Genomic DNA, 26,552 nt, shown 5'->3' with positions numbered 1-26,552 from the left:
TTTGTACAGCAGGTTAGCAGGGCGTCATAAAGTTTACATCTCCTATTTATTAGCTCCTTGTTTTAAAGCAAGCCTCCATTGATCGCCTTCAGAATCAAATGAGATTTGAGCTGATCCAACAATAACGAGGGATTGATTAGTGCAGCCACCAGAACGAGAGACAAACGCCTGAAATTTGAAGAACCTGCCCTGCAAGTTTCACTCAGCCAACACTCAGCCTACACTCCCTGCACACAACCTGCCTGATATTATTATTCATTCCTTTAGCTAAGGCAATTACACCATTCTTCTAAGGCTTGTTATATTATTTTGATTTTTTTTGGGGGGGGGGGGTAGGGAGCACATTAACTTATTTACTTGCATTAAATTCATATTGCGCTTGACATCTTTAAACAGGATTATTCCTATGCGTTACTGCAATGTTCTCCAACCTTTTTTGCACCACAGACCAGTTTTAAGCAAGACAATGTTTCAGAGGACCAGGGGTGGTGGGTATAATACAGCTCATCATAATACAAAATCAGTGGGAGACCTGAGCTTGCTTCCCTGCAACTAGATGCGCCCAGCCCCCCTAGCTTTTCTTACTCCCACTTAAGTGGTGACATCCCCTGATGCTTAGTATGGAGCTTTAGTACTTTGGTCCTTTTCGCGATCAGTAGAATGCTCCCTAGTCTTCACAAAGTTGTTGTCATGGAGTTGGGATCACAGGCAATTGGGACCAGAGGTGGCCCAGTTTAGCGTGGCCCGGCAATGGTCCCGGGCCCAGTGGTTGGGGACCCCTGCCTTACTGCATGGTTATAGAATGTAGGTAACTGAGGGCAAGGCAGAGCTCCCAAGTACACTATTGCTTGGCACATGGGGGCTTTTGGAGATGAATACATCACGTCGGTTATGCATTCTGGTTAATATCTTTTTATCCGTTCTATCTTCTTTGTTTTTACTTTTTCTTCTTTTCTCCTCCTTGATTTTTTTTAAACCAGTGAGACGTATTGCGGCGTTATCCAGCAGAGGGCGCTCCAATCTTACTCATAGGCTTTAGCAAGGCGAGTAGCGTTTCCACAGTCGCGTTTGGAGAGGGAATCGTACATAGTACAAGACTTTTTGATAGAATCAAATCAGCGAGGGGGTTGGGCTGGGAGGAGCCACACGGCGGCAGCGCTGAGCTCTTGCTCTGTCAGTAACACATGTCAGGGTAGAGGGAGCAGAGAGTGGCAGAGAGAAGCAGGAGAGCTCAGCCTTGCCAGATCGCTTCTGTTGTCGTGTGTAGCAGCCCGGCTTCTTCCATTATCTGACACCGGAGCCCGAGATCGTTGAGCCTGAGATCCGCCGGGACTGCTCGGTCTCCATATTGTGCTTGCGAGCGCTCCCTCTGCCCGGCCCGTCACAGGGGGAATAGCGCCGAGTTGAGCCGAAGCAAAGTTGCTGCTGGGAGAAGGAAAGGGAGGGACTGGGCTTGTGGAACTGACTGGATCTGTGTCTGCAGCGACAGCATTGCGAGAGGGGATCGGACCTTGCGGCATTTGATATCCCTATACACAGCCAGGGATCGGGCAAGGTAAGCACCGGGCTTCCCTTCTAGCCAAGCGGGGGCTCACTTTACGGTAGGGATGCCCGACCTGTTAGCAAATCGGGCGTAGGAGGGGCAACACGCCGGCTTCCTAAAGCCAAACACTGTTTTTAGTTGCCCTAAGCAACATCTCGGAGATGTAGCCGTGGCCATTAGCTGTCATTACCTGGGGCATGGATAAAAAGTCACATATGTGTCCCTGCTAAAATCTGGGTTGGACTGTGCCAGTGCCTCATGAGCGATTTAATCGCTGTGATTGTCACCAAAAATAAACATAGTGACAATTGTGTGAATGTTACCTTGCTCTGGTGTCTGTACAGACAAATATAAGTTGCAGCGATTAAGTCGCAGTTAGGGGGGCAGCCAGCACAAGCACCCAGGGAGGGGGGCTTCTAACTATTTCTCGTCCTCTCTCTTTCCCCACCCCTTCCTCTGCTTTTTCTCATTTCCTATGGAAAGGATTCCCTGGCTCAATTGTAAATTGGGAAATTGCCACCCGCCTCCTGGCTTTTCTTCTACGCAAGGAGCCTGCAAAGCCCTTTTCTTCCCCTCCCAAGTTTAAGAAACAGTGGCAGGAAGATCAAAGTGAACCCTCTCTCTCCTTTGTGCCTAGGAATCCACTCGCCCGCCTCATTAAAATCCACTTTAAGAATCTACATTTTTTTAATTACAAAAACCCCTTGCCCCCCCCCTTCACTCCCTATCGAGATCTCCATTAAACGCCAGAGACGCTGCTGTAACTGTTGCCTCTAGCTGCCAGCGCTGCCTTCCCTAAATTGCCTGCCTATATAATTTATGGACAGCCCTATTAAACTTAAAAGCTTTCCCCCCTTTCCAACTCCATTGAAACTTGATGAGAAGCCTCCCTTACGCTTTATCTGAAGAGTCACTTTCTGCTCTGTCCTTCTGGATTCATCTCCAGCAGATTTAATCAGCATTAAGGTATTGCTTGTCCTTAAGAGCTTTGGGTAATGTGGTTACTGGATGCCTCGCGCCAGTCTAACGTTTCCTTTTTCTTTTTCTTTTTTTACCTCCCTCTCTATTTACCTTGCAAGCGAGATTGGGGCAGGTCAGTAGGAATCTGCTAGAGAGAAATCTGAGGCGTTGAGGAGAGAGAAAGCCCTTGATAGACTCATGGCAGGAAATGCAGATTCATTTAGGGGCTGGAGATGAAATTGTTACAAAAAGCAATTTGTTGAGTAATGCATCAGATAAATCAATTTACATAAAGGTATGATGCATTTGGGTACCCACGGATAATGGCTTTTAGAGTGGTTCTCTTTCCCAAGTCTCAGTGTTTTGTTACAGCCTAATAGGTACACTTCTGATTATGGCTTATTCTGTGGTGTATTTACTGCCCTGGGCAAATCACTCAGGGGTGGAGAGATATGCAGAGGCTTCTGTCACTATTAGCCTAAAAGTCCCATTCCATGGTATGTGGTATATTAATGACTGGCAGTGCTCAGCATGGTCGGGCACATACTTTGAAGCTGTGTGTTGAGCTGCTGCAGGATCCAGTGGGCAAAGGGCTCTGTTTATCAGTGGACTAGTTATTGGTGAGGGGGGTAAAATCTTTCACCTCTATATCACTCTACAGCCATATGTATTCTGTGTCTGTAAAGCCTTGTGTAATGTGGCAGAACTATCGAAAGACAGGATATCAATATCAGTTGTGGAATACGTTAGTGATTTCAAGGTTAATTTAGCCTTTCAGCTATTAAACACATTTGCGGGGTGGCATTTGTTATAAGGGCCACAGGTTGGATACCCCGCAGTGATAGCAGTTTCATATGTCCACCTGGCTCCTCAAGTGCAGGTTTATCGGCTCCGCTTGCAGCTCATTTAATGGCCTGTTGTATCTGCTGAAAGTGTGCTGACAGTCAGATGTGCTTCACCCAGGCAGCAGCCTCCATTGTGTCTTCTCTGACTTTATCAGGAAATGGGAAGCCTTTGGAGGGTGTCTGCCCATTGCATTTAAATTGCTGATCAAGGACAGATTAGTGAGACAAAAGTGGTTTTTGTGTTTGTATAGCAGGTTAGCAGGGCGTCATAAAGTATACATCTCCCTATTTATTTTCTCCATGATTCAACTGTTCAGCAGCAAAAAGTCACTGGAGAAGCAGAACTTGTGTGCAACTTCACGCATCTGCCTTTACTGAGTTGTCAACGCCGAGTGCACCCAAGAAGAGCCATGCTATTCCAGTTAAAGTTGACTTTACATGTACATTACATGGGGTCAGTCATATATTTATTGAAATGTCCACAGGGCAGGGGCAAGGACAGATATAGTACATAGTTTGATGAGTGCATCCAACCCTACGAAAAAGAAATGCCTGTAGGGAAATTTTTCTTTGAGGTAAAGCATAACCTTGAGTTATGTCTGTATTTTGTAAGTTAAAAGATAGTGTTTGTTTGTTTATTTTTTTTGAGTGACCCGATCTATATGTTGTTGTACTATAATGATCTTAGCTTGCAAGAATAAATATATGTATATAACTGTAGGCTGCAAGTTTTAGTGCTAGGCCCTGTAATGGGCATTAGCAGAAGCTCCTGAGTAATTTGATACAATAGCCTGGCCCCTAGGAGGAGGAGAAGGTGGTGTTAAAGTTTAAATATATGTTGGGGGGGGGGGGGGGAGCTCATTATTCTGTTGATTGCACCTCCTGAGGTGGGATTGGGAAAGATCAGAAATGTTGACATCTCAATAAAGGCAGAGGCAAAAGTTCTCCTTCCCCAATGAGTTTGTAGGTGGCTGCACCTACAGACCTAGCAGTGTGTACTCACTGTGAGGGGGGACCTGGTTTATAAGGACTCTGAGGGATATTTATTTTTATTTGTATCCTTGTTTCAAAGCAAGCCTCCATTGATAGCCTATAAAATTAAATGAGATTTGAGCTGATCCAACAATAACGAGGGATTGATTAGTGCAGCCACCAGAACGAGAGACAAACCTTTGAAATTTGAAGAACCTGCCCTGCAAGTTTGCACTCAGCCTACATTTCCTGCACACAACCTGGGGTGATTTTATTATTCATTTTGTTCCTTTCCCTTTAGATAGGGAATTAAGTCTGTCATACAGCTCCTCACTTATGTGTTATCTGAATGGTGCAACTCATTTCTCCATCACCTCCTGAAGCTCTGACATGCTATCAGATAGAGTGGGAGTTAATCTAAGCGGGATCTGTTAGGTGGCACCGTCTAGGTGAGAGAACCTACTGACCCCAAACAGAGTAAACAAGTGGTAATGTCCAGCTCTTTCACATTAAACTCCAGTAGCACCATATGGGATGGGGCTAATTACATACTTATCTGCTGGCTGGGCTATGCTTAATGACCTGTCTCTTCTCTGCTCTGTTTGTTTTTTAGATCATGGTGAATCCAGGTAGCAGCTCCCAGCCACCCCCTGTCACAGCGAGCACCCTCTCCTGGAAAAGATGCGCAGGTTGCGGGGGCAAGATTGCGGATCGGTTTTTGCTTTATGCCATGGATAGTTACTGGCACAGCAGATGCTTAAAATGCTCTTGCTGCCAGGCTCAGCTTGGGGAGATCGGGACATCTTGTTACACCAAGAGTGGGATGATCCTCTGCAGAAATGACTACATCAGGTGGGTGCTCATCTTTAACCCTCAGGAATTTGTTACAGGAACATGAGCATGCTAGTAAATGAATTCATTTATTTATAGGCCCAGGCGGCCAGGTATCATCCTGATACATTATATGTCATTGTGGGCACTAGTAGCAAATTCAGGGATGAAAGAGTGGGCTTTGAGCATTGCTTCCACCAATCAATTTGGATCTGTACAATTGGCTGATCTGACAAAGAACATGTGTGGTCAGTTGGATTAGATTTAGTCAGGTTTTAAACTAAATAAGCCAACCTGTTGTGTAGATGAGCAGGTTATGGTTGTAGTTTAACTACAACCCCCAGATCATTGCCCACGAAGGAAGCAGAGCGTGCTGAAGGTTACAGCTCGAGAGCCACAGGTTGGTTTTGCAGACAAGCTTCTTAACTCATTAAACTGAAAGACATTTGAAGGATTAGATATTTAATGTAAGTAAACAGTTTAATATACTGATGCAGCTGAATGCGCCGCCGCACCTTCCCACTCCTCATTTCCGTCTCTTTCATAAGTCATTTCATCTAAAAAAAAAAAAAAAAAAAATACAGCAGAAATTGGCTTTTTAATATATCAGGTGATTAAATGCGTAAGTGAACAAATTTCGGCTTTTATAGTGTATACCTTGAAAATCTAATACATATCCCGTTGAGATTTGTAGTTTAGAAACAGATAGATGGCTATGATTTGGATGCTCTTCTGGAACCCTCTCACCCAGGGTCCCCACTAAAAGTTCTAGGTTTTTTAAAGTGTGAATGTTAGGCAATTAGTGCAAGCAGTGGGCAGGGGAGTGCAGTGGCACTTTTCTGGCACTTCTGATGCTCCTCTGAGCTTGACTTAATTATAATTAAATGGAGCAGAACTCTGAAAAAAAGGGCATTTGTTTGAAGTGGGTAAAATTGACACCGCTGTCCTGATGCACTGTACGCTACAGATGTATGTGGCAATAAACACCACCAAGCAAAGCTTCACTTCTAGTTGCGACTAATTACTGTGAGTTTGTGTGCTCTCTATCCCGCGGGCATCTTCATCGAAACATTTTTTTCTAAAGCGGCCAAAGCATGCATTTATTTTTACCTGTGTGTTATTAGTGCAGGGATATGAGAACAAACTCCTTCAGGGCCTATCAAGGCAGCCTGTTAGAATGCCGCTTATTAACCAGTTATTGTCAAATTAACTTTATGTAGCATTGCCCATACATTTTGGGGCAACAATTGTACTGTAATGTCAACAAATCTAGATTTCATTTTGTCTACAGATACATACAGAATGTACCATGGCCACTTTAGTTGGGATAGTTGTTTTCCTCTTCTCTTCCTCCTTGTTTGGCTACACCAAGGAAAAATTGTGTTTTGTTTCAGTAAGCTGTATGATGCAATATACCTGGGTTTAGTGTAAAGCCCAATCCTTTTAATGTGTATAGTAAGTTAAGTTGCTCGGTGCAGATAAGGAGACTGTACACATTTAGTATATGTCATATTGTCATGTTCAGGAATAGCTTAGAACTGTTTAGATCATGTTTAAAGTGACATACAAAAGATCTGAGCTTGTAAAAGGCATGTTAAACCTGGATCCCCACTGCTGTCAAATGATTTCCAGTGTCCTTGGTCTTGGCTGGGATTTCTAGTTTAATAAAAGCTGGAGCAAAGCAGTATATTTTATGTAACCATGTCATAAGGGATCCTAAGCCTGGAAAGTGTATTTTTGGTCCAAGTGAAAATCTTGCTGCCTAGCAAAGTAGTGCTTTAAACCTAAATAATGGAAAAATCGGCCAACCAAACTTTAACTGCACTGATTATTATTAAAGCGTATTTATAAAGCGCCAGGTTTGTACAAAGGATACCAGCCAACCTGCCTTGCTTTTTATTGCGGTAGAATTTGTTGTACCCCCCCTCCCAAGCAACTAAAATGACCATTAACTCCTATTCTCCAAATCCCTTATGTGGCCAAAAATGTAATGTCAGGGCAGGACAAAGGACAAATGGATTTGCGGGCTGGAGTTTTTAATAGCACGCCATGAAGTAAAGTAAAGCACTGGGCAAATGTCTTTGGAGCTTGTGATGTGAGGATATATGATTGTGCCTTTGAAAAGCACCTTCTGAACAAGGCCAAGTAAAGTGCTCCTGCTTTCCCCTTCATTTCCAGCACGAAGGGGGAGGGAATCCACCTCTCTCTTCCATTAATGAAAGTGCTTTTGGTGGGAGACTGACATGCAGCTCACAATCATAGATTCGAGATAAAACAGCCTGACAGTGAATACACACAATTAAAAGCTTTAATTAGTGACTCCTCCATTTTCTTTTAGTCCTGATAGGTTTTATCTAATGAGATCTGGGCTCTGGCTTAGATCTGCTCGGAATGACGTGTCCGAAATGAATGAGAGCTGCATCGCAAACAAAACATTTAATTAACAAAATTGGCCTGTAAGAGAGGGGATTATTAACCGGGACTGAGGCTTTAGGCTCTTAAAGAGCCAGAGCACTGGAAAACATTAAAAGGATTTGGGAGCAGGGGAGATGCTGAGATGATTACTCAAATCCACAATCTGCATATTTCCAAATGTCATTACTTACGTGGAGCTGTATATACATATCTGGGAAGGTTTAACCTAAGCTTTGTCTCTCTTTGCTGTGAAGCACCTTATGTAGTTCTGCACGTTCTCTCCCACTCCAAAGGTTAATGGGTTTATATCGGGGACATCCAACCTGCAGCCCTTCAGCTGTCGGAACTACACCTACTGCTGTCCCCTACCAAAAGGCATTTCTTTTATTCCTGGTGTGCTTTATGGCAGCTCCCAAACACTCTGGGTTGGCTATAAAGGGTGTCTTTTCTGCAGAGCACACACTCTATTAGATTCCAGGGTATCAGCACTGTCTCCCTTTTGTTCAGGCTTCAGTGTAAATATTCAGTCTACTTTTTCATTCCAGTCCCTGCTTAGTAACTGGTATAAGAGTAGTAGTTTTTTTTATCTTTTCATTCTTTGCAGTGGTTTACTAGGTCTCCAAGAGACACCATGCAGAGAGTTAATTTCCCTTGTAATCAACAGCAAGCTGCTATATTCAGGGAATGCTGTCCCTTTAATTGAACAGGGTAGGTAATTAAATGGCGTTTTTCCAATAGGACGTGCTAGGTAAATCTAATAGTTGGTTATTTAATATCACTTTGAAGTCTGCCCACTCAAGCACAATGACAGCACAGGAGCATGTGAACTATTAGCTGGGAGAGAGGGGAAAAAAACCTGGATCTCAAAAATTAATTAAATCGCATGCAATTTAGGGGGAACGTTTATCTTGATTTGTCATAACAGAATTAATTCAAGGCCTCCAATTCACTTGGGGGCAGATCTGTTACTCTGAATTAACCAAGCGTAATTTGGCAGTTTTTTTTTTTTTCTCCTCTCTCTCTCTAATGCAGCTCCACAGCCATTATGCACAAGCCTTTTTCTAAGTATCAATAGCTTCTAGTGCTTTTAAGGTGCCTTGGTCTTCAGCTCCTATGAAGCACCTTTAATGGATTTGGCTCTTGGCATCGCACTGTAGCATTTAATACACCTCATTAACCCCTGGCGCGCTGGAGGTTACGTTTCCTCTCCAGAGCAGCACATTGCATTAAACACAAGGACAGGCTGTACAAACGGCATGGAAAATTCAAAACTACCCAAGCCCAAATATCTTTTAAGTACATTTTTATGCCTTTGGTGACCTTAAAGACGAGATACTATCGCAGTAGCAGTGCCTTTTATTTGAAATGCCTTGTATGCTTAAAGCCGCAGCAATAATATATAGGAAAGGTCAATGCTTTAGTAACCCCTTAATGTCCAAAAGAGTCGATAAGGAGCAATGCTGAAAATTAATTCAAAGATTTTTTTTTTTTTTTTTAAATCTCCATTACGTGTTTGCTGCCATATCACTTGCCACATTTGCATTTTGATAACTTGGTACGTAAATGACTTAATCCAGTGAATGTATAATTTCTGAGCTTTGCATAGTGTAATTATCTATATGTATTTTCCTGTAGTAGTTCTAGGCATTCTAATTATATTGCGTAAAATATGACAGTGGTTACCTTGGCACGCTTGGCCAAGACCTACACGTAGCACAAATGCTACATTTGTGCAGATCATTAAGTGAAGCTATTCAGATGGGCACATCTCCCACCAAACAAAGATCTGTCTGTAATTGTAAATGGCTTCTCTGTATTAGGCACATCTTGCCGTTTGTGATTGATTGTGTTCCCCAAATGCTAAAATATTAACGATCTCCTCTGGTCTGAAGACCTGAACAGAGAAAACTAAAACCATTTCTGTCATCACAATTAAGGAGTCCCCTGACTTTAATTAGCCTGACCTGGGGTGTCTCTTCCCCCTATTGCTGGAGCTGAAGAGGAGAAGAGAGAGGAAAAAAAAAAGCCCATTAAAGTCCAGACTGAGACTGATAGCTACTTAATTGAGCACCTAAAGCCTCCAGCCTTTTAAATCAAACACTGTCCTGCACAATCCCCTGGTTAGATAATTAACTCTCCAGCCTCACAGAAACTATGTGAAAACAAGTTTGCAGAAAGGGCTACAGTTACACAGTCGCCTTCATTCTTGGCTCCCACTGAAAAGCAATTACTTCCCTTCATTTACAAAGCTTTACATTCAGCGAGATTTCTTTCCATTTCTAGAATATGATATAATTGAATATTTGGGGCCTATAGAGCCTGGGCGCGAGCATTCCCACAAAGGCACGTCCCTCCGTCTTATTATATAAGGGAGCGTGAGAAAGGGAAATGCAAACATATCTTTCTGGCCAACATTAGGGAAATTGGGTTTGACCTACTAATGACCTTAATGCTGTAAGACTGATAAGCAACATCTAGGCAATTAAGTGGGAACAAAAGGGAGTATTGTATTGAGCAGCCTGTATACTGCTGCATGGCTGTCAGCTTCACACAAATGAAGGCATAATGCTTACCAAATGGCTAATTTCTGCAGCATTTCGGATATGTTCTTGTGTACAAACCAATCTTTAATTCCAGCTGCTTAACCAAGACTGCTGTGGATGGTATATCAATTATCCTTGTGCCCAGGCATGTCACTTACTTTAATAAAATACAGCGGCCACATTTTGTTGAGGTTAAAAATAAATAGTTATATGTATTAATAAATGCTACTGAAAGCACTATTTATCATCTGTCTCTTTCTGTCCTATTACCCTGGTGGTTCTGACTTTGAAAACTATGTAGCAGAAGCCAGCCGCTTAACAGACCTCTGAAGAAGCATGCAAGGCATTGTGGGAATTGGAGTCTTGGTTGGAGGAGAGTGGACTTCTGCTATGTTGTTTCAAGACACAGAACCAGCAGTGCAGAAAGGGACCGACAAATAATAATAACTTTATAAATCATTGTACAGGTATGGGGCTTATTAACCAGAACAGATTTTTCTGTAATTTGGATTACCATACCTTAAGTCTACTAAAAAGTCATTTCAAAATGAATTAAAAAGAGTAGGGTTATTTTGCCTGCAATAAGGATTATTTATGTCTTAGTTGGGATCAAGTACAAAGCACTGTTTTATTATTATTATAGAACAAAAGGAAATCATTTTTAAAAATTAGACTCTATTTTAATCACTTAATTCTATGGGAGATGGCCTTCCTGTAATTTGGATAAGGGATCTGATACCTGTACATCCTAGTACATTTATTAGGAAGTTCATTTTAATTCCAATAAAATTTCTTTTACTTAGGGTGGACGTTTCGTTAGTTCTGTCCTGCCTTGCCTCCAGAGGTGAAGAAATTACCCAACCATCATTTGCATTTACCCCATGTTGTTAGATATACCTGCATAGGTGCCCTTTGTCCAGACTAGTATCCTACAGTGGGGAGTTAACAAAATAGGCAAAACTTTTACTCTAGTAACATGTAGCAGTCAATCAAATTTGTCCACCTACTGCAATTCAATGAACAAAGTTGATTGGCAGGCATTTATTACTTTGGGCAAAGTCACACTATGGGGCACATGAAAAGGGGAGTTCGAATCCCGAATGGGATAAATTCGGATTGGATACGAACATTCCTGAAGATCGCAAATATCACGAAAATGCTTATGAAAAAATCCAATTAGTCACTTTAATATTGTATTGGCGATCCGAAAGTCATGAAATTTTCATACCGAACGATTGTAAACAGCGGGAAAACCATTCCGATTTTTTCGCGCAAGCGTATGAAAAAGTGGAGCGGGCTGCGAAAAATTCGGCGAAAATACGCTTGGAGCGTTCGTGTCTTAGTAAATCTGCCCCCTATGTGTTGTTGCTACTGGCAGAAAAACACAGGTGCCTCTGAGCCTTCTACATGGGCAGATGAAGCGCGTGTGAAGAGATGCATTTTGTGACTCCCCCCCTCACTAAAGTCTAAAGCTGCCTATGGTCCATCTGGCAGTCTCCTCTTTCTGCACCGGGCAGAAGGGCAGTCACTGAGCAATTAGCAAATGTCTGGTTAGTAGGGGTTACTGTGCGGGTTCAGAGTTGCATCAGTACAGAAATTCCCTATTAGCATGGTTTTACATTGGAACATATGACTGCCAGGAGACACTGCATTAAGCCCTGACTACAAAAATAAAAAAAGTTCTGTAGATTCTGGCAAATACAGATATTTAAAGTTTAATTCACATATTGTCCTGTGTAGCTCTTAGGTCTGGTGGTGTGATACAAATGAAGAGACACCCGTACAGCAGGCGAGTGGATAAAGAGCTGCTGCATCAGCAAGTTCTTCTGTTAAACACCTCAGGAGACACTAATTCCTATAAGTAGAGATTCCCTTTAATTATGAAAGAACTTAAGCAAACAATATGTAGTCTAGCAGAACATGAAATGGCCATTCTTTTCTTTCGGGTGATTTCATTAAAGGAAATAAAGATAGGAGGGGGTATGTAAATACGTATATCAAACGCAAATGAAAATGGAGACTTTGTCCTTTTTAAACAAACATTTCTTGATACATGCTGTTGTCTGAAGTGTGCTTGGCTGAATGTGTTTAATCTCCAGCAGTCATGGAGCCTACAATACCCAGCATCCCACTGGCATTGATGGAGTGATGGAAGTTGTAGTTCAACAAAGCCAGATATTCACTACACCTCCCAGCCTAAGGCTGCTCTACAGAATAATCGCCACTGCTTAGATAAAAGGTATATTTTTCAGAGGGGAATTGTTACATGAAATTCATTAGGTTGGTAGGATAGAGCCCATGGCACAACAGGTTATGGGAAGAGCTTTGCTCAGCTGCAGCTCCCGAGTATGTCATTTTCTTAGCGGAATTGAATTGACATTCGGGAAGTAATTCTGTCCAATTATGTGAAAGTGAATTAGTTCTTTTGATAAAGAGGAATTGACTTTTTTTATTGCAGCACGTTCCTGTGGCAGTCTGTTAATAGGGATACTGTACATAAGCAAAGCCAGTGATCAAAGCCCCAGAGATACTGCTGTTAAAATAGAGATAAAGTGAGTTTTCATACTTTATGAAATATTTATGTGTCCAAATATTCTGATATTAGGAATATACAGAGTGACGATAGCACAACACACATCATTATTTCTCTGCTACCTACCTCCCTTGTAGAGCAGTACAACTTACATCCCTGTTACTCAACCACTACGTCTATTCACTGATGTCTTCAAAGATTAATTTGAAGTGTAAGTAGATGGAGGCTTTTTATTTAATGAGCCCCAAAATCTGAGTAGCTTTCTGGAAGTGCCTCACTGTTTCATAACTTTGCACCCCTACATGTCCTCTGAATCATCCCTTTAAAACTGGACACATTAAATCCTCATCCTGCAATGCTGCAGAAATGAATTCAATAAGTGGATTTAATAAGTGTCCCGTTTTAAAGGGATAAGGCTGTAATGCTACCATTGATCACATGTCACCTGATTTCTTTAATAAAACAGGATTTTAAGCCTCGAGGGGCTGAGCCTCGAACCATGGACTGGAATTTAAAAGATTACTCTGAGACACTCAATGGCACCTTGGGCTTATTTATGCCAGCCAAGAAAATCCCATAACATTTTCAGCCATGAAATGCTAGGCATCAGTTTTGGGCTCTTGCCACTCTCATATATGCCATTGCCCTAAACTATATAGGGTGACCGTTACAAAGGTACTTTTTTTTTTTTAAGGGATTCTATCTTAAGTTCACAGTTTATATAGAAGCAGGAGATTGCAGAAATTTATATTTGCCTTTTTTGTCCTAGTTGGTTCAGGCTAGAAAAATATATGGTACCGCAGCTTTTTCAAAATCCCCTTGGCAACCCTGCTGGACAGGGGATGCTGGGGGATATGTCTCTTTAGGCGCTGGAGTGCCAGACATTTTCTATCTTGCAACAGGATCTGTGTGAGAACAAATGAAGTCATCAGTCACTTACCTGAGCTCAATTATGGCTAATCATTTGAGCTACAGACAACTGTGCATGAAATAACAACCACTCCCTTTGAAGCATGCAATATATAATCGTCTCCGATTTCTAATTTCCCATTAGCATATTAGATAATGCTTACAATGTTTTTTAATATTTCAGCCAGGTACACAGACATGTAGGACTGTAGTTGCATGCTGGATGTTGTAGTTCTCAGTGACTTGGGGGGGGGGTTAATGGTACTGAAACTTGGAGGCCGTGTTTCATATCAGTGGTATTGCATGTATCATAACCATACAGAATTCCATTAATCTGTAACAGTGAGCAACAGCACAATTAATTGTGCTGCTGCCCTTTTGTAATCTATTTGCAGAAAGGGTTTCTTTTCCTTCTAGTATTGTAGGGTGCCCAGGAACCTGTAGGTTAGGAAACATGGCATCTCCCTCTGTGGAACACACAGCTGTTACTTTACAGGGCCTTGCATTTCATAAACTGAGCACAGTGGGATGTTGTAGCCTTTAAAGCAAATAAATAACTAGCTAAGAGCATCCCAGGCCTGCAATAAGTGACCATACAACGGTGCTCATCCCAGCATGACAATTAATATTATACTTCTGCATAATCCAAGGTATTATGATTATAAGGGGGAGTAGAGACAGTTATTTCAAACTCCGTTTATAAATAATTAACAGGACTGTTGGATCAAAACAAAGTAAAGAATTTACTGCATTACTGCACCTGTTAATGTTTGGGCCTCAGCTGCCTGGCAGAAGTATACTTACTGTATTTGCTTATCTATGGATATTGATTTAACTTCTAATATTCTCACTTTAAATACAAGTCATTACAAGTAAAATCTGTCACATCAGCCTTCAACAATAAAAGTTTGTGATTTTGTTTTCCTCAGTCTGTGGCTCATGTGGAAGGAATTTGGAATGTAGCAAGCCCTCAAAGATGCTGGATATCTAGGTGAAAATGCTGTGTAGTTGGAAACATTCCGCTCTGCACAGCATTGTGTTTGCAAATGAGCCCTACCTGTGTAGTTTGTATAAGAAGCAGAGAGCAAATTAGGTGCAAATACTTAAAGCTGGCCATACACGCACCGATACTATCGTACGAAACCTCGTTTCGTACGATATTCGGTGCGTGTATGGCATGTCGGCGAGTCGACCGATATCGCAGGAAGCTGCTGATATCGGACAACTCGCCGATCGGCCAGGTTAGAAAATTTTGATCGGGCGCCATAGAAGGCGCCTGACCAAAATCTGCCGTCAGGGCTGAATCGGCAGAAGGAGGTAGAAATCCTATTGTTTCTACCTCCTTATCTGCTGTTTCAGCCCTGACTGTGTGTGGCGGATCTGACTATGTTTCGTGCGAAACATCGTCAGATCGCCACATGTATGGCCAGCTTAACAGTGGACATCATTGTGATATACTGACTGGCAGCCCAGCATTGAATATAGCTGCCTTGAGAACATGCTTGCACCTCACTATAAAGTATATCCCCTGTATTTATAACCCGCTCAGCAGATAATAGGGGCTGGAGTGCTGTGCCTGCTAGACCAGTGTGTGGTGTGTGTATACAGACAAAATCATGTGGTTGCAAATTAAATGACCATTGGTGTTACCATTAACAATTAAAAACAGACTTTTTTTTTTAGTTGTAGGTGGAGCAAATGCAAATCACTCCTGCCTGGCACCAGAGATAACTGGACTAAATGGCTACACATGCAGCCATTAGTACATATCATACCATTAGCATAGATCCAGGCTGCAGACCAGGTAGAACAATTATTAAATCTTTATTAAAAAAATGGCTAAAACCCCCTCCCATGCCGCTATTAAATACTGCACAGAGGATTTTCCCGCCTTTTTGTTTGGCGAGTTAGCACTTGGATGTAAGAGCTGCTATGGAGCTGCAGTCATTGTAGGTATATTACAGCGGGGGCAGCGTTGATTCTGGAATGAAGCTGAAAGTACCCACAATCCAAATTTGCCCATAATCCATTGCTCTTTCCAACAGTGTTCCCCTTGTATTTGTAATGTAAGCGCTGCTGCCAGCGACAACCTGATAGCTGTAGGGCTGGGGAAAAGGGTGAAGGAGGCTGTTCTATGCAGGGCTGGTATCGAGCTTGGGTACATCTTTATTGTAAATTATACACAGTTCTATTTCTAATTTGTGGCGGCGGCCCCTGCAAATAGAATCACTGGCCCTTTTTGTCCCCCCAATCCTTGGTGCAGGCCCAGCAGCTGTAACACCCTTCGTGCCTGAGTGCAGAGCAGCAGCGCCGAGCTCTCCCCCCAGCGCCCCCCAGTGCGCTCTGCAGGAGCGTGTCAGCGTGCGATCCCGGGCCTCACACTAATTAGTTTTGAAATGGAGTTTTGATTGAACTCTCCAAATCGATGCCGCTGCAAAATTTGTTTCTCGGGCTTCCTATTAAAAGCCATCTTAAGGGGCAGTTTTTACTACTCTCCCTGTCGTTCAGTCGATACATTTAATAACAACTTACAGGCTATTTTCAATAAAGTGGCGACAGCAAATTAGTAGCTTGAACATGACAAGCCTCCTGCAAGATCAGATGCAGAAAACTCCGGGCAATTAGTTTGTTCACCAAACGACTTACAGAGGAAGCAGGGAGAATGGGAACAAGCAAGAACAGTAACCCCTGCAGTGCTGCTTTGTATCCAGGCTGTGGAGTCTATGGAATGGGGGTGGGGATTTTGGCTACATTGGCCACCAAGGGCAGTGCAAAAAATCCAGCCTTGGGGCCCTTGTTAAGCACATGTGATTAGAGCTAGGGAATGGGACACTGAATTTTGACTCTCTTTTCTACCTTTAATATTTCTTTCTCACCTTTTGGGGTAATTAACTTTGATTTCTCTAGTGCAAATTAAACAGATAAGCACATGTATCCCAGATCTCTGCAGGCGAGTTAATCTGGCCAGGCAGACACCGATAATATCGTACAAAACCTAGTTTTGTATGATATTTGGTGCGTGTATGGCAACTCGGCAAGGCAACCAATATCACAGAAGGCTGCTGATATCGGTCGACTCGCCGATCGGGCCGGTTAAAAGATTCTGATCGGGCGCCATTGAAGGCGCCTGAGCAAAATCTGCCTTCAGGGCTAAATCGACTGAAGGAGGTAGAAATCCTATTGTTTCTACCTCCATATCTGACGATTCAGCCCTGAATCTCAGTGGAGGGTTGGAACGATCTTTCGTGCGACTGATAGTCATATGAAAGATCAAAAATCGCCACGTCTGTGGCCAGCTTTAGCTATTTGCAAGCAAATTGCCCAACCACTGTTTGTTTATTGGCCATCTTGGTTTTAGTGCAGGGCAGAGGGTATGTTCCTGGCTTCTCAGCCTCACATATTGGGGCCCATGGGGATAACATTACAGGTGTTAGTAAGGAGTGTTCAACCTGAAGGCCTTCATTCTTTGTGAAATACTGCTTTCTTTTGCTGATCAGGAGTGCTGGGCATTTTAGCTGCAGGGTTGCAGTTCAGACCCTGCGGATTTATACATTTACCCCATATTGGGTAACAAAGCATTGTTTTTTTTTGTGTAACTTAGGCCCATGTGGGAAGGATGTTTGGTACCTGCTTCAACCAACTTCTCTCTGAAATGACATAGCAACTTAGGTTTGAAAGAATATGTGTCTATGAAGTTCATCCTTTTGTCCAAATAACACTTGCTAACTGCTGGTTGGATCACCTAGGTCTGTCTCATAAGCCTGTTTGACAGGTCATCGGCTGAGCAAGGAAATGGCAGGAGCCAGCACCTTTCTACAGGCGCTTTGCAAAATGCTTATTTATCTGACTGGGAACAGGGAATGAGCAGGCAGCGCAGTTGGCCATCCATGTGTGGTGGTGTCACATTATGTACAACCACTCATTTATTTTGCAGACCAAACAGGAAGATTGTAGTGGGATTGGCCTGTTACTGCCTTCAAACAATAAGTGGAGCTCTATCTAGGCATTCCAGTGCTGCAGTAAGTTAGTTCAGCCCTTGTTTATCTGGGTAACTGCAGCCCTTCAGGTATTGCAAACTACACTGCCCATCATCCCCTGAAAGCCTTGATACAGTCATTACACACAGAGAAAAGCCTTTAAACTATCTTCCCCAATAAGCCAGTGACTTCATTGGACTTTATTAATAGGTTGCAGAAGTATTTGTGGAGTGGAATGTTCCCCAGACTTCTGCAATTGAATTATTTTCTTGTCTGTTAATGCCAGCTCTGCATAACCAGTGAAGGGAAGAATTCTCTCATTCCACCCTCCTTATGCATATGTAGCATTATTATATTCCTGTTGGAATTAACACCCCCTTATTAGTGATGTATCTAGGAAGGTGATAATGACACACAGCTGAGCTTCCCCACGTCTTTGACTTTGGCGGTTTCCTTCTTAGTTACTCTTATCTAGAATAGAATTGAGGTTAAGGAGTTTCTTTAATTAATCTTGCACTGAGGGTGTGAGTTAATATTAATGGTCCCTCCCTGTGTATTATATATTATGGTTATTCTGCATTATCATGATGCTAAAGCATCTTCCCCAGATACAAACAAAAATGGCTCCCGATAAAAGATCCCATTGTTTTGTTTAATGTGTTAAAAAAAAAAAAATGTATACACATTTCCCCCATTTAGTCCTTCACCAGCCGCCCCTCCTATGGCAGATGTTGTGGTCTCATTTGATTGCATAGGAAAACTGCAGTGATACAGCAAACACCCAGAGAGATATGATGACAAATGGATCCAGATCCCGGTAAATTACTTTCTGCTCAAATCGAAATTTCATTCAGTTTGTTGCTAGCAGAGATGAAGTAATCTAAATTGTGGACTGAGGAGCAGATAGAGGGAAGTCAGAGCAAGTATTTCATTATCAAGAGAGAGAGAGAAGGTTAGGATGAAAGAGATGAGCAGAGCTAAACCTGGAGTGTTGACACCATGATTGAAAAGGTTAACCCATACACATTATATATCAACCTGGATAGCAGTGAGTTTCTAATGGAAACTAGGCTCTGATGGAGGTTTGCTGGCGTTTCAATACACAGAGCATGATGTCTTCTTAGATATACAATCAAATCCTCTTAACCCTTTTGATGACTCATATCACTAGATATGATTAAAGTACAAAAAGAGTTCTTCATATAATTTCAAGGACACAATGCATTTAAACCACAGTCATGAATTGTATCTTTTTTTTTTTTTTATGATGAACCTGATAAATCTGATCAAATGTGTGTAGAACAGAATTGTTTTGTATTTTTCTTGAGGTATAAGTCACTATTTTTCTGATTAAACTCTCCTGGCTCCTAGTGAGGAAAAGGAAGGTCATATTTTTCCTTTGATACAGGAAACGTATATATTTCTTTTTACTATTCCTCTATGAAAACTTAAAAATAGTTGCCTGTTTATTTTCTGTATATATAAGTTTGGCATAAAATCAAAAATGTAAACATAGACTTAAAGGTTTTTTCTTCTTTTTTTTTTTTTACAGGTTATTTGGAAATAGCGGAGCTTGCAGCGCTTGTGGGCAGTCCATTCCAGCCAGCGAATTGGTCATGAGGGCACAGGGAAATGTTTATCATCTTAAAGTATGTTCTCTTCCTTTTTATTCCCAAAATACCAAATTCTGAGGGTGGGAGTAGGGGGATTTAGTTTCTGGCATGTGACTAAATGGTATTTGAATATTCATGCACTTTCCTTAAGTGGTAAAAATTTTTAGTGCTGGAAGTAGTAGGTCATAGCACAATATGGCTGTCAGTTTACTGCCCATGGATATGTTTGACACATTAGCTATTTATGTAAAACATAAGCTTCTAATATAATTTCAAATTATTTTTTTTATTTTATTTAAACCTATGTTGATATAATTGTTTAAATAATAGATGCTTCCCATCCAATTTACCATTTAAAACATTTCTAACTTGCAGTGTTTCACGTGTTCTACCTGTCGGAATCGCCTTGTCCCCGGGGACCGGTTTCACTATATCAATGGCAGTTTATTCTGCGAGCATGATAGACCTACAGCTCTCATCAATGGTCATTTGAATTCACTTCAGAGCAATCCACTACTGCCAGACCAGAAGGTGAATGCTTTGTACGTTGTTAATAAGCCTACTTACAGCATGATTGCCACAGTTTCCTGTAAAATTATTATTCTTTGACTAAATTTTTAGTTGCCTTGCAAGTCTAAATAAGTGTGTTATGTATTATGGCATGGATCCATAAACTAACTAATAACTAATAGAAATGCAAACATACACACACTCCATGATACATACACAGCATTTTGTAATTAAACTATACCGTAATTTAAGTAAAGATATATCCTCTTCATAGGAATCCAAAACAGATTAAAATGGTGGGCATAGGTGCTGTTGGACAGCATCAGCGAGCTGATGCAGTTAAAAATCTGATTGGAACCTGCCCAATATTAGGGCAGATGTTGGTAAGGTAGGCTCGTCGGGGGTGCCCATACACGGGCAGATAAGCTGCCATACTGGTCTAAAGGACCCGAATCAGCAGCTGCAATCTGCCCTTATATGGCCACCTTTATGCATCTTAACTTATTGTGGGCACACTATGTAGATATACAGTGTTACAATGTTTGCCCTGGCATGAATACCCTCCATGCACATTTATAGGACAGTGGCTTTACAGTGATATTTATGTAGAATGCCTACTAACGCAATCACACTGCTTCTGCTGCTATGTAACTGTAGTATACCTACATGGTATGTTCTGCCCATACTATAAACCTTTTACTGTCATCTAGGAGGAAATGTAAAGCCTACTTTTAGAGTGATGGCACACAGTATGTTTTGTCTTCCATGCTAATTATCCTCCAGTGCAGGTGACAACACTTCAGAAAATGCCTTTGCAATAGAATTCATTTTGAATCTCTAGTGCTAAAATATTTGAATCATGGGAAAATTATTTTTCCTACATTTTCCTGTGCAATTCAATAAGTTACCATTCAGTTACTGGCATGCTATAGATTTGTGATAGAAACTTTTTTTCTGTACCAGCACCTATTCTGATTTGCAATCATAATGGTTTTGCTACCTTGCATCAGTCTAAATAATAGGTAACTGCACACAATGTATTTTGCCACCCGCACCGTTTCTAGGTCGCTGGCAGCAAAATGCTGGACAAAACTGTTCAGATGATTATCAGTCAAAATAATCACTGCCACGTTTTCCAGCCATACTTACTTGAGCCACCATTGCTCTGGCTGGGTCAGTGTGGCTCCCATCAGTTGTCTGCGGAAGAATGCTTCCCTGCATTTCACCACTCGTGAGGTAAAAACATACTGACCTACCTGCCCAGTGAAATCTGACACTGCAAATTCTAATCTCTTGCTTACATACTTACTGTGGTTGTCCATCAATGTCTATAGGGGAGTGACTAACTGACGTTTTGATGTCGACTGGTATCAACCAGCAATTGGGAATAGTTTTCTCTTAACTTTGTGTAGTGCGCTTTGATCTCTGCCAGTTTTGTTTTATATACTTCAGTCCAAAAAAGTGTTTGATTTTGCAGTTCAAGTGTTTTGGCACTGGAGCATTATACTGACTTTTGTGCAGAGCTATTTTCTGATGTTTTGTCGTCCATACTGGAGAATATTTAGCGTGGATAACAAAATGTACCATGTGCTATTACCCTGAAATGGGGTTATATTCCCCTTAAATCTACATCTTAAACTTCCATTTCTCTGAATGGATTCAAATTATAAATGATAAACATAAACCTTTTATTTTTCACAGGATTATAATGAATGTAAATAATTGCTAGGATTAGTAGTTTGTTTATAACTAGCAATAGATTTTTCTACTACTGTAATAGGCATTAGCTGCCTTCCGAGCATATTTTTATATAAAGTCTCTAGAACATTTGTCATATTTTTTTTCCTCTCTAAAATATGCCATAGTGCTTGTTGAACAACCTTTGCTTATTGAATGGTGGTCTACAAATATAATGAAAATGTAGTACTTGCTAATGGTTATGCTCAAGTACAATAAATCTTACAGTGAGGCTTCTAAATTTGCATCTATGTACATATTTTTTTTTTTTTTTTCATTTCTCAGTAATGAATGGGATGCATTCAAACCAAGACAATCTGATCAACAGTTGTACAATCTCTCCAGCACCAAATTGTTTAAGATCTATTTTCATTTTCCTAATAAGTCTTATTGCTATGCTAGTGAGTGCATTTTGATAACTGCTGTGTCTAATTTGTAACAATTACTGTCACAGCCTTCTGTGAAGTCTGTTCATTCCACACTGGTTCAGAAAGGGAAAAAATCGCTCAACTCCTGCACATAATTTTATTCACATCATCTTTCATACTGATTATGTATTGATGACATTGATTCATTTACTCTTTACAGCACCACTTGCATGGATAGTAAATCTTATTGACCACGTATGAATTTTAATTTCAAATTGGTGATAGATTTTTCCATCAGCTCTGATAGCGTATTTGACTTTTTCATCATTAACCCAAGCAATCATGCTGCACTGAATTATAGCATTCTAACAAATAGGGCATACTTCAGTTACTGGTATACTATAGATTTGCAATAGAAACTTCATTAATGTAAGAAGATTGTATGCGTGTTTTTTTTTTTTGTGCCTGTGTGTATGAGAAGAACATTCTTGTGGAATACGGTAGCTTCTAATTTAAAAAAATGGTAGAATTAAAAACAATGTACGTGTATTGTGGCCTAATAACTGCACATTTATGGTTTTTAAAATGTAAAAAAGGATTCTGTTTGACAATATAGCAAGCAATGGTGGGAAAGCAGCTGTGTTCCACAGTATGGCTTATTCAGATATGTTGCTTATAAGGCCACTTGCTTTGTAATAATGTGGCTTATTGAGTCCATAGCTTGTATGCCATTATGCTTTAGCCCATGATCTATAGATGGATGTTGGGAGTTGTAGTGCAAAAAAAATGGAGCTCAGCCTTGCTGTAAAACAAAACACATCCAAGTGGCTTTCATTACATTAACTCCAAAACCTAGCTGACTGGATCTTACCAGTAACACACACCAGTTGCTGTAAAAATACAGCTGTCATTTTGCCTAACTGGGCATCTAGCCTGTAACCACAACTGGCATTTTAGCATAGCCTCAGAGGGGGTTTATAACAGAATATGGCAGATAGTCCATCCCATGTTTTCAATCACACTGTGCAAACACCAGTGTGGGAAAAGATATCCTGTTTTTTGTTTTTTTTCTACCAGCACCTATTCAGATTTGCTGTCTTAATAATTTTGGCATCATAGTGTTAATTCAAATAATGCACAAGGATAATGGCGAACAATGCATTTTGACATGCATATATATTTTAGCTTGCAGGCAGCAAATCGCTAGAAACTACAAATTGAAAATGTAAACATTTACTGTAATGGCATAATATACCATGTTGTGGCAGGCACTCACTATGAGGTGAAAGAGTAGCTTCAAATTTACTTTTACGCTTTTTCAAAACAAATTTTAGTATTACTTTTCCTATCCTAATCGAGTACTATTACTGTTACCACTCATAATGGAAAGACTCATTCTAGAGCAGGGCTGTCCAATTTGGGCTGCAGGCTCCGCAGGTTTTTAATGGTCTTAAGCTGAACATACACGCACTGATAATATCGTACGAAACCTTCGGTGCGTGTATGGCAAGTAGGCGAGTCAACCGATATCGCAGGAGGCTGCTGATATCGGTCGACTCGCCATAGAAGGCGCCTGAGCAAAATCTGCCTTCAGGGCTGAATCGGCAGGAGGAGGTAGAAATCCTATTGTTTCTACCTCTTTATCTGCCATTTCAGTTCTGAACGTTAGTGGCCGATTGAACGATCTTTTGTGCGACCAATGGTCGCACGAAAGATCACAAGTTGCCACGAGTGTGGCCACCTTTAGACAAAATCTGGCCTTTGAAAAATGTGGTTTAATTGATAACTGGCCTAATTTGTGTCAAAAACACTGTTCAGAAGGAACCAAGAAGGCCTCTACTTCGATGCATTTTGCCCTAAGCATGAAATGCGTTAGGAGGAAATTACCTGCTGGACTCTTCCTTAATATGCCTATCCCCCTCCTGATATTTATTTTTGTGTAAATTAATAACTTTTTGTTAAGTGGATTTTAAAGTATTTTAATATGTGTGTGGTAGTGTGAACGTTTTTAAAGTAAATGATTCTGCTTTTCGAGGTTCATTATATACCATACTCATTAATGAATGTACAAGTATTTTTTTCTAGTTAATATGAGTTGTGAGAATATTGTAAGTGTCTTAAGTTTTGTTTTGTGGATTCCTGAAAAAAGTATATATAATATGCCTGATATATGTGAATGTGTATACATATCATCCAAGGCCAGTTATCTACCTCTAAATTCTGCCCTCTTTACTAAGAGCATGTGAGTAAATTATAAAATTTGTTATTGTTCTTTAATCCATTAAGATTGCATTGTGTGCGCATATTGTCACTCAGGTATATCATCACTATATCTGCCCATTTATCTCCAGGGCTATAGCATTTCTAAGTGTTTACTTACTAATTAAATTCTTTGTTATAGTTTGTTTGGCAAGGGGGCAGCCGTACAGAGTGTTAAGGCAAATGGCCTCACCTGTACAATCAATCAGCATGTAGTGTATTATGTTATCTTTTCCAGGTTGCATTAACATGCTTGTCTTTGCTATTCACTGTATTGGTTAAAGAAGGAATATCTTCTAGTTTACATATCACTCAGCAATTCCCTGGTTGTTATATAATTGGAGTTGTCTGTGTCCATAGTAGAGGACAATTGATGCTCATTTATTAAATATGCTCACTGGCTGCTCTCTAATCTCTTTGTTCTGGACAGCCAAATTACCTTTCTCACACTGAGCGTCAACTCTTGGGAATTGAACCTCCAATCCTCCACCACTTTAATTAGCTGGAAAGTGGGGGTGGGTTGATCCTATTCCGCGACATAAGGCCTTTTTTAAACTTCGTGTCCTAGAAGTTTAGAATGTCATTTTAAAACTCTTTAAGAAATCCATGAAAAGGCTATTTGTACATTAAGGTAAACAGATGTTTTAATTAGATCTCTTGAAATAAGACCAGTACCTATAATAACTAGTCCTGTCTGTGCTTCTCGTACTTTCTGTTCTGTGCTGTTTCTACAAGGAGAACATTATACTACCCTTTTTGTTTTGTATGTTTTTCATTTTGCAAGTACACACCTACACACGTACACACACACACACACACACACAGGCTAAGAACAAAGCAAACCGTAATCAATGTTCTTCTAAAAGGCCGTACACTTTAGTGCTCCATACAGGTTGAACTACTTGGAGAAGCTGCCACCCTAACAATTATTTTTAAGGTATACTGAACTTATGGCCCTAATGTTATCAGTTTTTTTATTTTTCAGTTTGTATTGTGCCTATGCCTAGTTTATTCTAACCCACAGAAAGGATAGTTTCCATATAAGTATTTAATAATGTGTGGGAGCTGGCATACAACATGTGAGGTAAAGGAAACATCTTCCTTAGAATCCAGTTAAATAAAGGCTTTAGGCACATATGCGCAGAACAGTGTGATGTTAAGTGCACCTATGTTTGCCCTCCTACATTCAGAAAACAGAAATGGTAAAGTTTAGGGCAAGAAGGTGGGAAGTGAGACAAGTATGTAGGTACATGACCAGCTTTACCGGATAACTTTGGCCCCACTTATGCCATCAGGGAAAGGAAAACAGCTGTGAGATTTGAGACACCAAGCAAAGAATCCTTGAGGTGGGCAGACTGATCCAATCTAGGGCAAGACCATCTGAGGGCACAGTGCATAGGCTGAAAGCCTGCCGACTCTGCCTGTCGGCAGTTTTTATAGCCCCGTGTATGGCAACCCTTATATGGTGCACAAAATGAACTTTTGGCAGTTGCTTGGGAATATAAATTGCAACTGTAATTACTTATGAGGGATGGTAAATATATCCTTTAAGAAATTTAAGGTTTATGCAGTTTACTCTGCTTTTCCTGCTAGACTTAAATACAAAAAAACCTGCTAATATCTGAAGCACAACTCTGTTCAAACATGTGTTTAAATGTTTCGCTGCACATGTTGATGCATTATTATGTTAGCTTTAGTTACCTTACAGATTTGTATACTTAATATGTTCTCTCTCTCATTTGCAGGTCTGTTAAAGTGTCCCAGTAATACAGAATGCGTGCCTTCATCTCAGATTCTGTTCATCGCAGATGGATCCCATGTGTCTGCAGTAGACAAGTCACCTTTGTAGCTAGCACTAGTGCCAGCCTCATGCCATTGCACCTTCTCTATTCTCCGTTGCCCTCCACACACATTTTTTGGTGTTTCAAATTGACTGTTGAACATTAAGGACGCCATAAACCTGGGCTTATGGGAGAGACTCTTGAATAAAATAAGAGATTCACCAGAGGATTTCTTTGGGAGGGGTAAATGACTGATGAAGCTAATTACAAGAAGACTTTCTACCCTTCTCACCAATAACTGACCAGAGTTTGCACCCTCTGTTCTATCTTGACAACATTCTAATTGCTCTTTGTATATTTACGTGTTGTAAGGAAATCTGTTTCAATCAAATGAACATAAGATAAAGGAGAGCTGTAACTTTTGTGGTACTCTATCACAAACACTTTTATTGTATCTCTGTAAAATACAATGTATGTATGCATGTATGTGGGATTTTTTTATTTTATATTTTTTTTGTTTGTTTTTGTCTTGTTGCTACTTCCCACAGCAAAAAAAAAAAAAAAAGGGAATGGGCGGGGAGAGAATCTGCTATTGTGTAGAAATTTTCACCTACTTGCTGATTGAAGAAATCTTTTATTTGTGATATTTTCAGAGACATTTGCTCTAGTATGGTGTATTTAAATAATAAAATAATAAATGCTATTGTTCAATAGTGATTTGAACACTGATAATTAAGGAATTATATATTTTAATGT

The 26,552-nt window shown here is 40.7% G+C and overlaps 1 protein-coding gene across 5 annotated transcripts; it reads left to right on the top strand.

Annotated features, from left to right (window-relative positions):
- The first annotated feature begins 1,026 nt into the window (after positions 1–1,026).
- Positions 1,027–26,552, top strand: lmo4.1 (LIM domain only 4, gene 1). 5 transcript variants are annotated; one of them, XM_012960842.3, is made up of 5 exons: positions 1,027–1,555; positions 4,934–5,172; positions 19,081–19,177; positions 19,517–19,683; positions 25,761–26,552. In XM_012960842.3, exons 2-5 carry the CDS (start codon positions 4,937–4,939, stop codon positions 25,780–25,782), a joined length of 522 nt encoding a protein of 173 aa, XP_012816296.1. In that variant the 5' UTR covers positions 1,027–1,555; positions 4,934–4,936; the 3' UTR covers positions 25,783–26,552.

This window comes from Xenopus tropicalis, chromosome 4 (assembly GCF_000004195.4).
Source record: "Xenopus tropicalis strain Nigerian chromosome 4, UCB_Xtro_10.0, whole genome shotgun sequence".
Lineage (NCBI taxonomy): Eukaryota > Metazoa > Chordata > Amphibia > Anura > Pipidae > Xenopus > Xenopus tropicalis.
The sequence above is the reverse complement of the archived record's forward strand: the minus strand, read 5'-3'. Positions and strand labels throughout refer to the sequence as shown.

Excerpts from the sequence above, each read along its gene's own strand:
- lmo4.1 (XM_012960842.3), top strand. The coding sequence starts at position 4,937 with ATGGTGAATCCAGGTAGCAGCTCCCAGCCACCCCCTGTCACAGCGAGC. Across the intron at positions 5,173-19,080 it reads TGCAGAAATGACTACATCAG|GTTATTTGGAAATAGCGGAG; the intron begins GTGGGTGCTCAT and ends TTTTTTTTACAG. Across the intron at positions 19,684-25,760 it reads GACCAGAAGGTGAATGCTTT|GTCTGTTAAAGTGTCCCAGT; the intron begins GTACGTTGTTAA and ends TCTCATTTGCAG.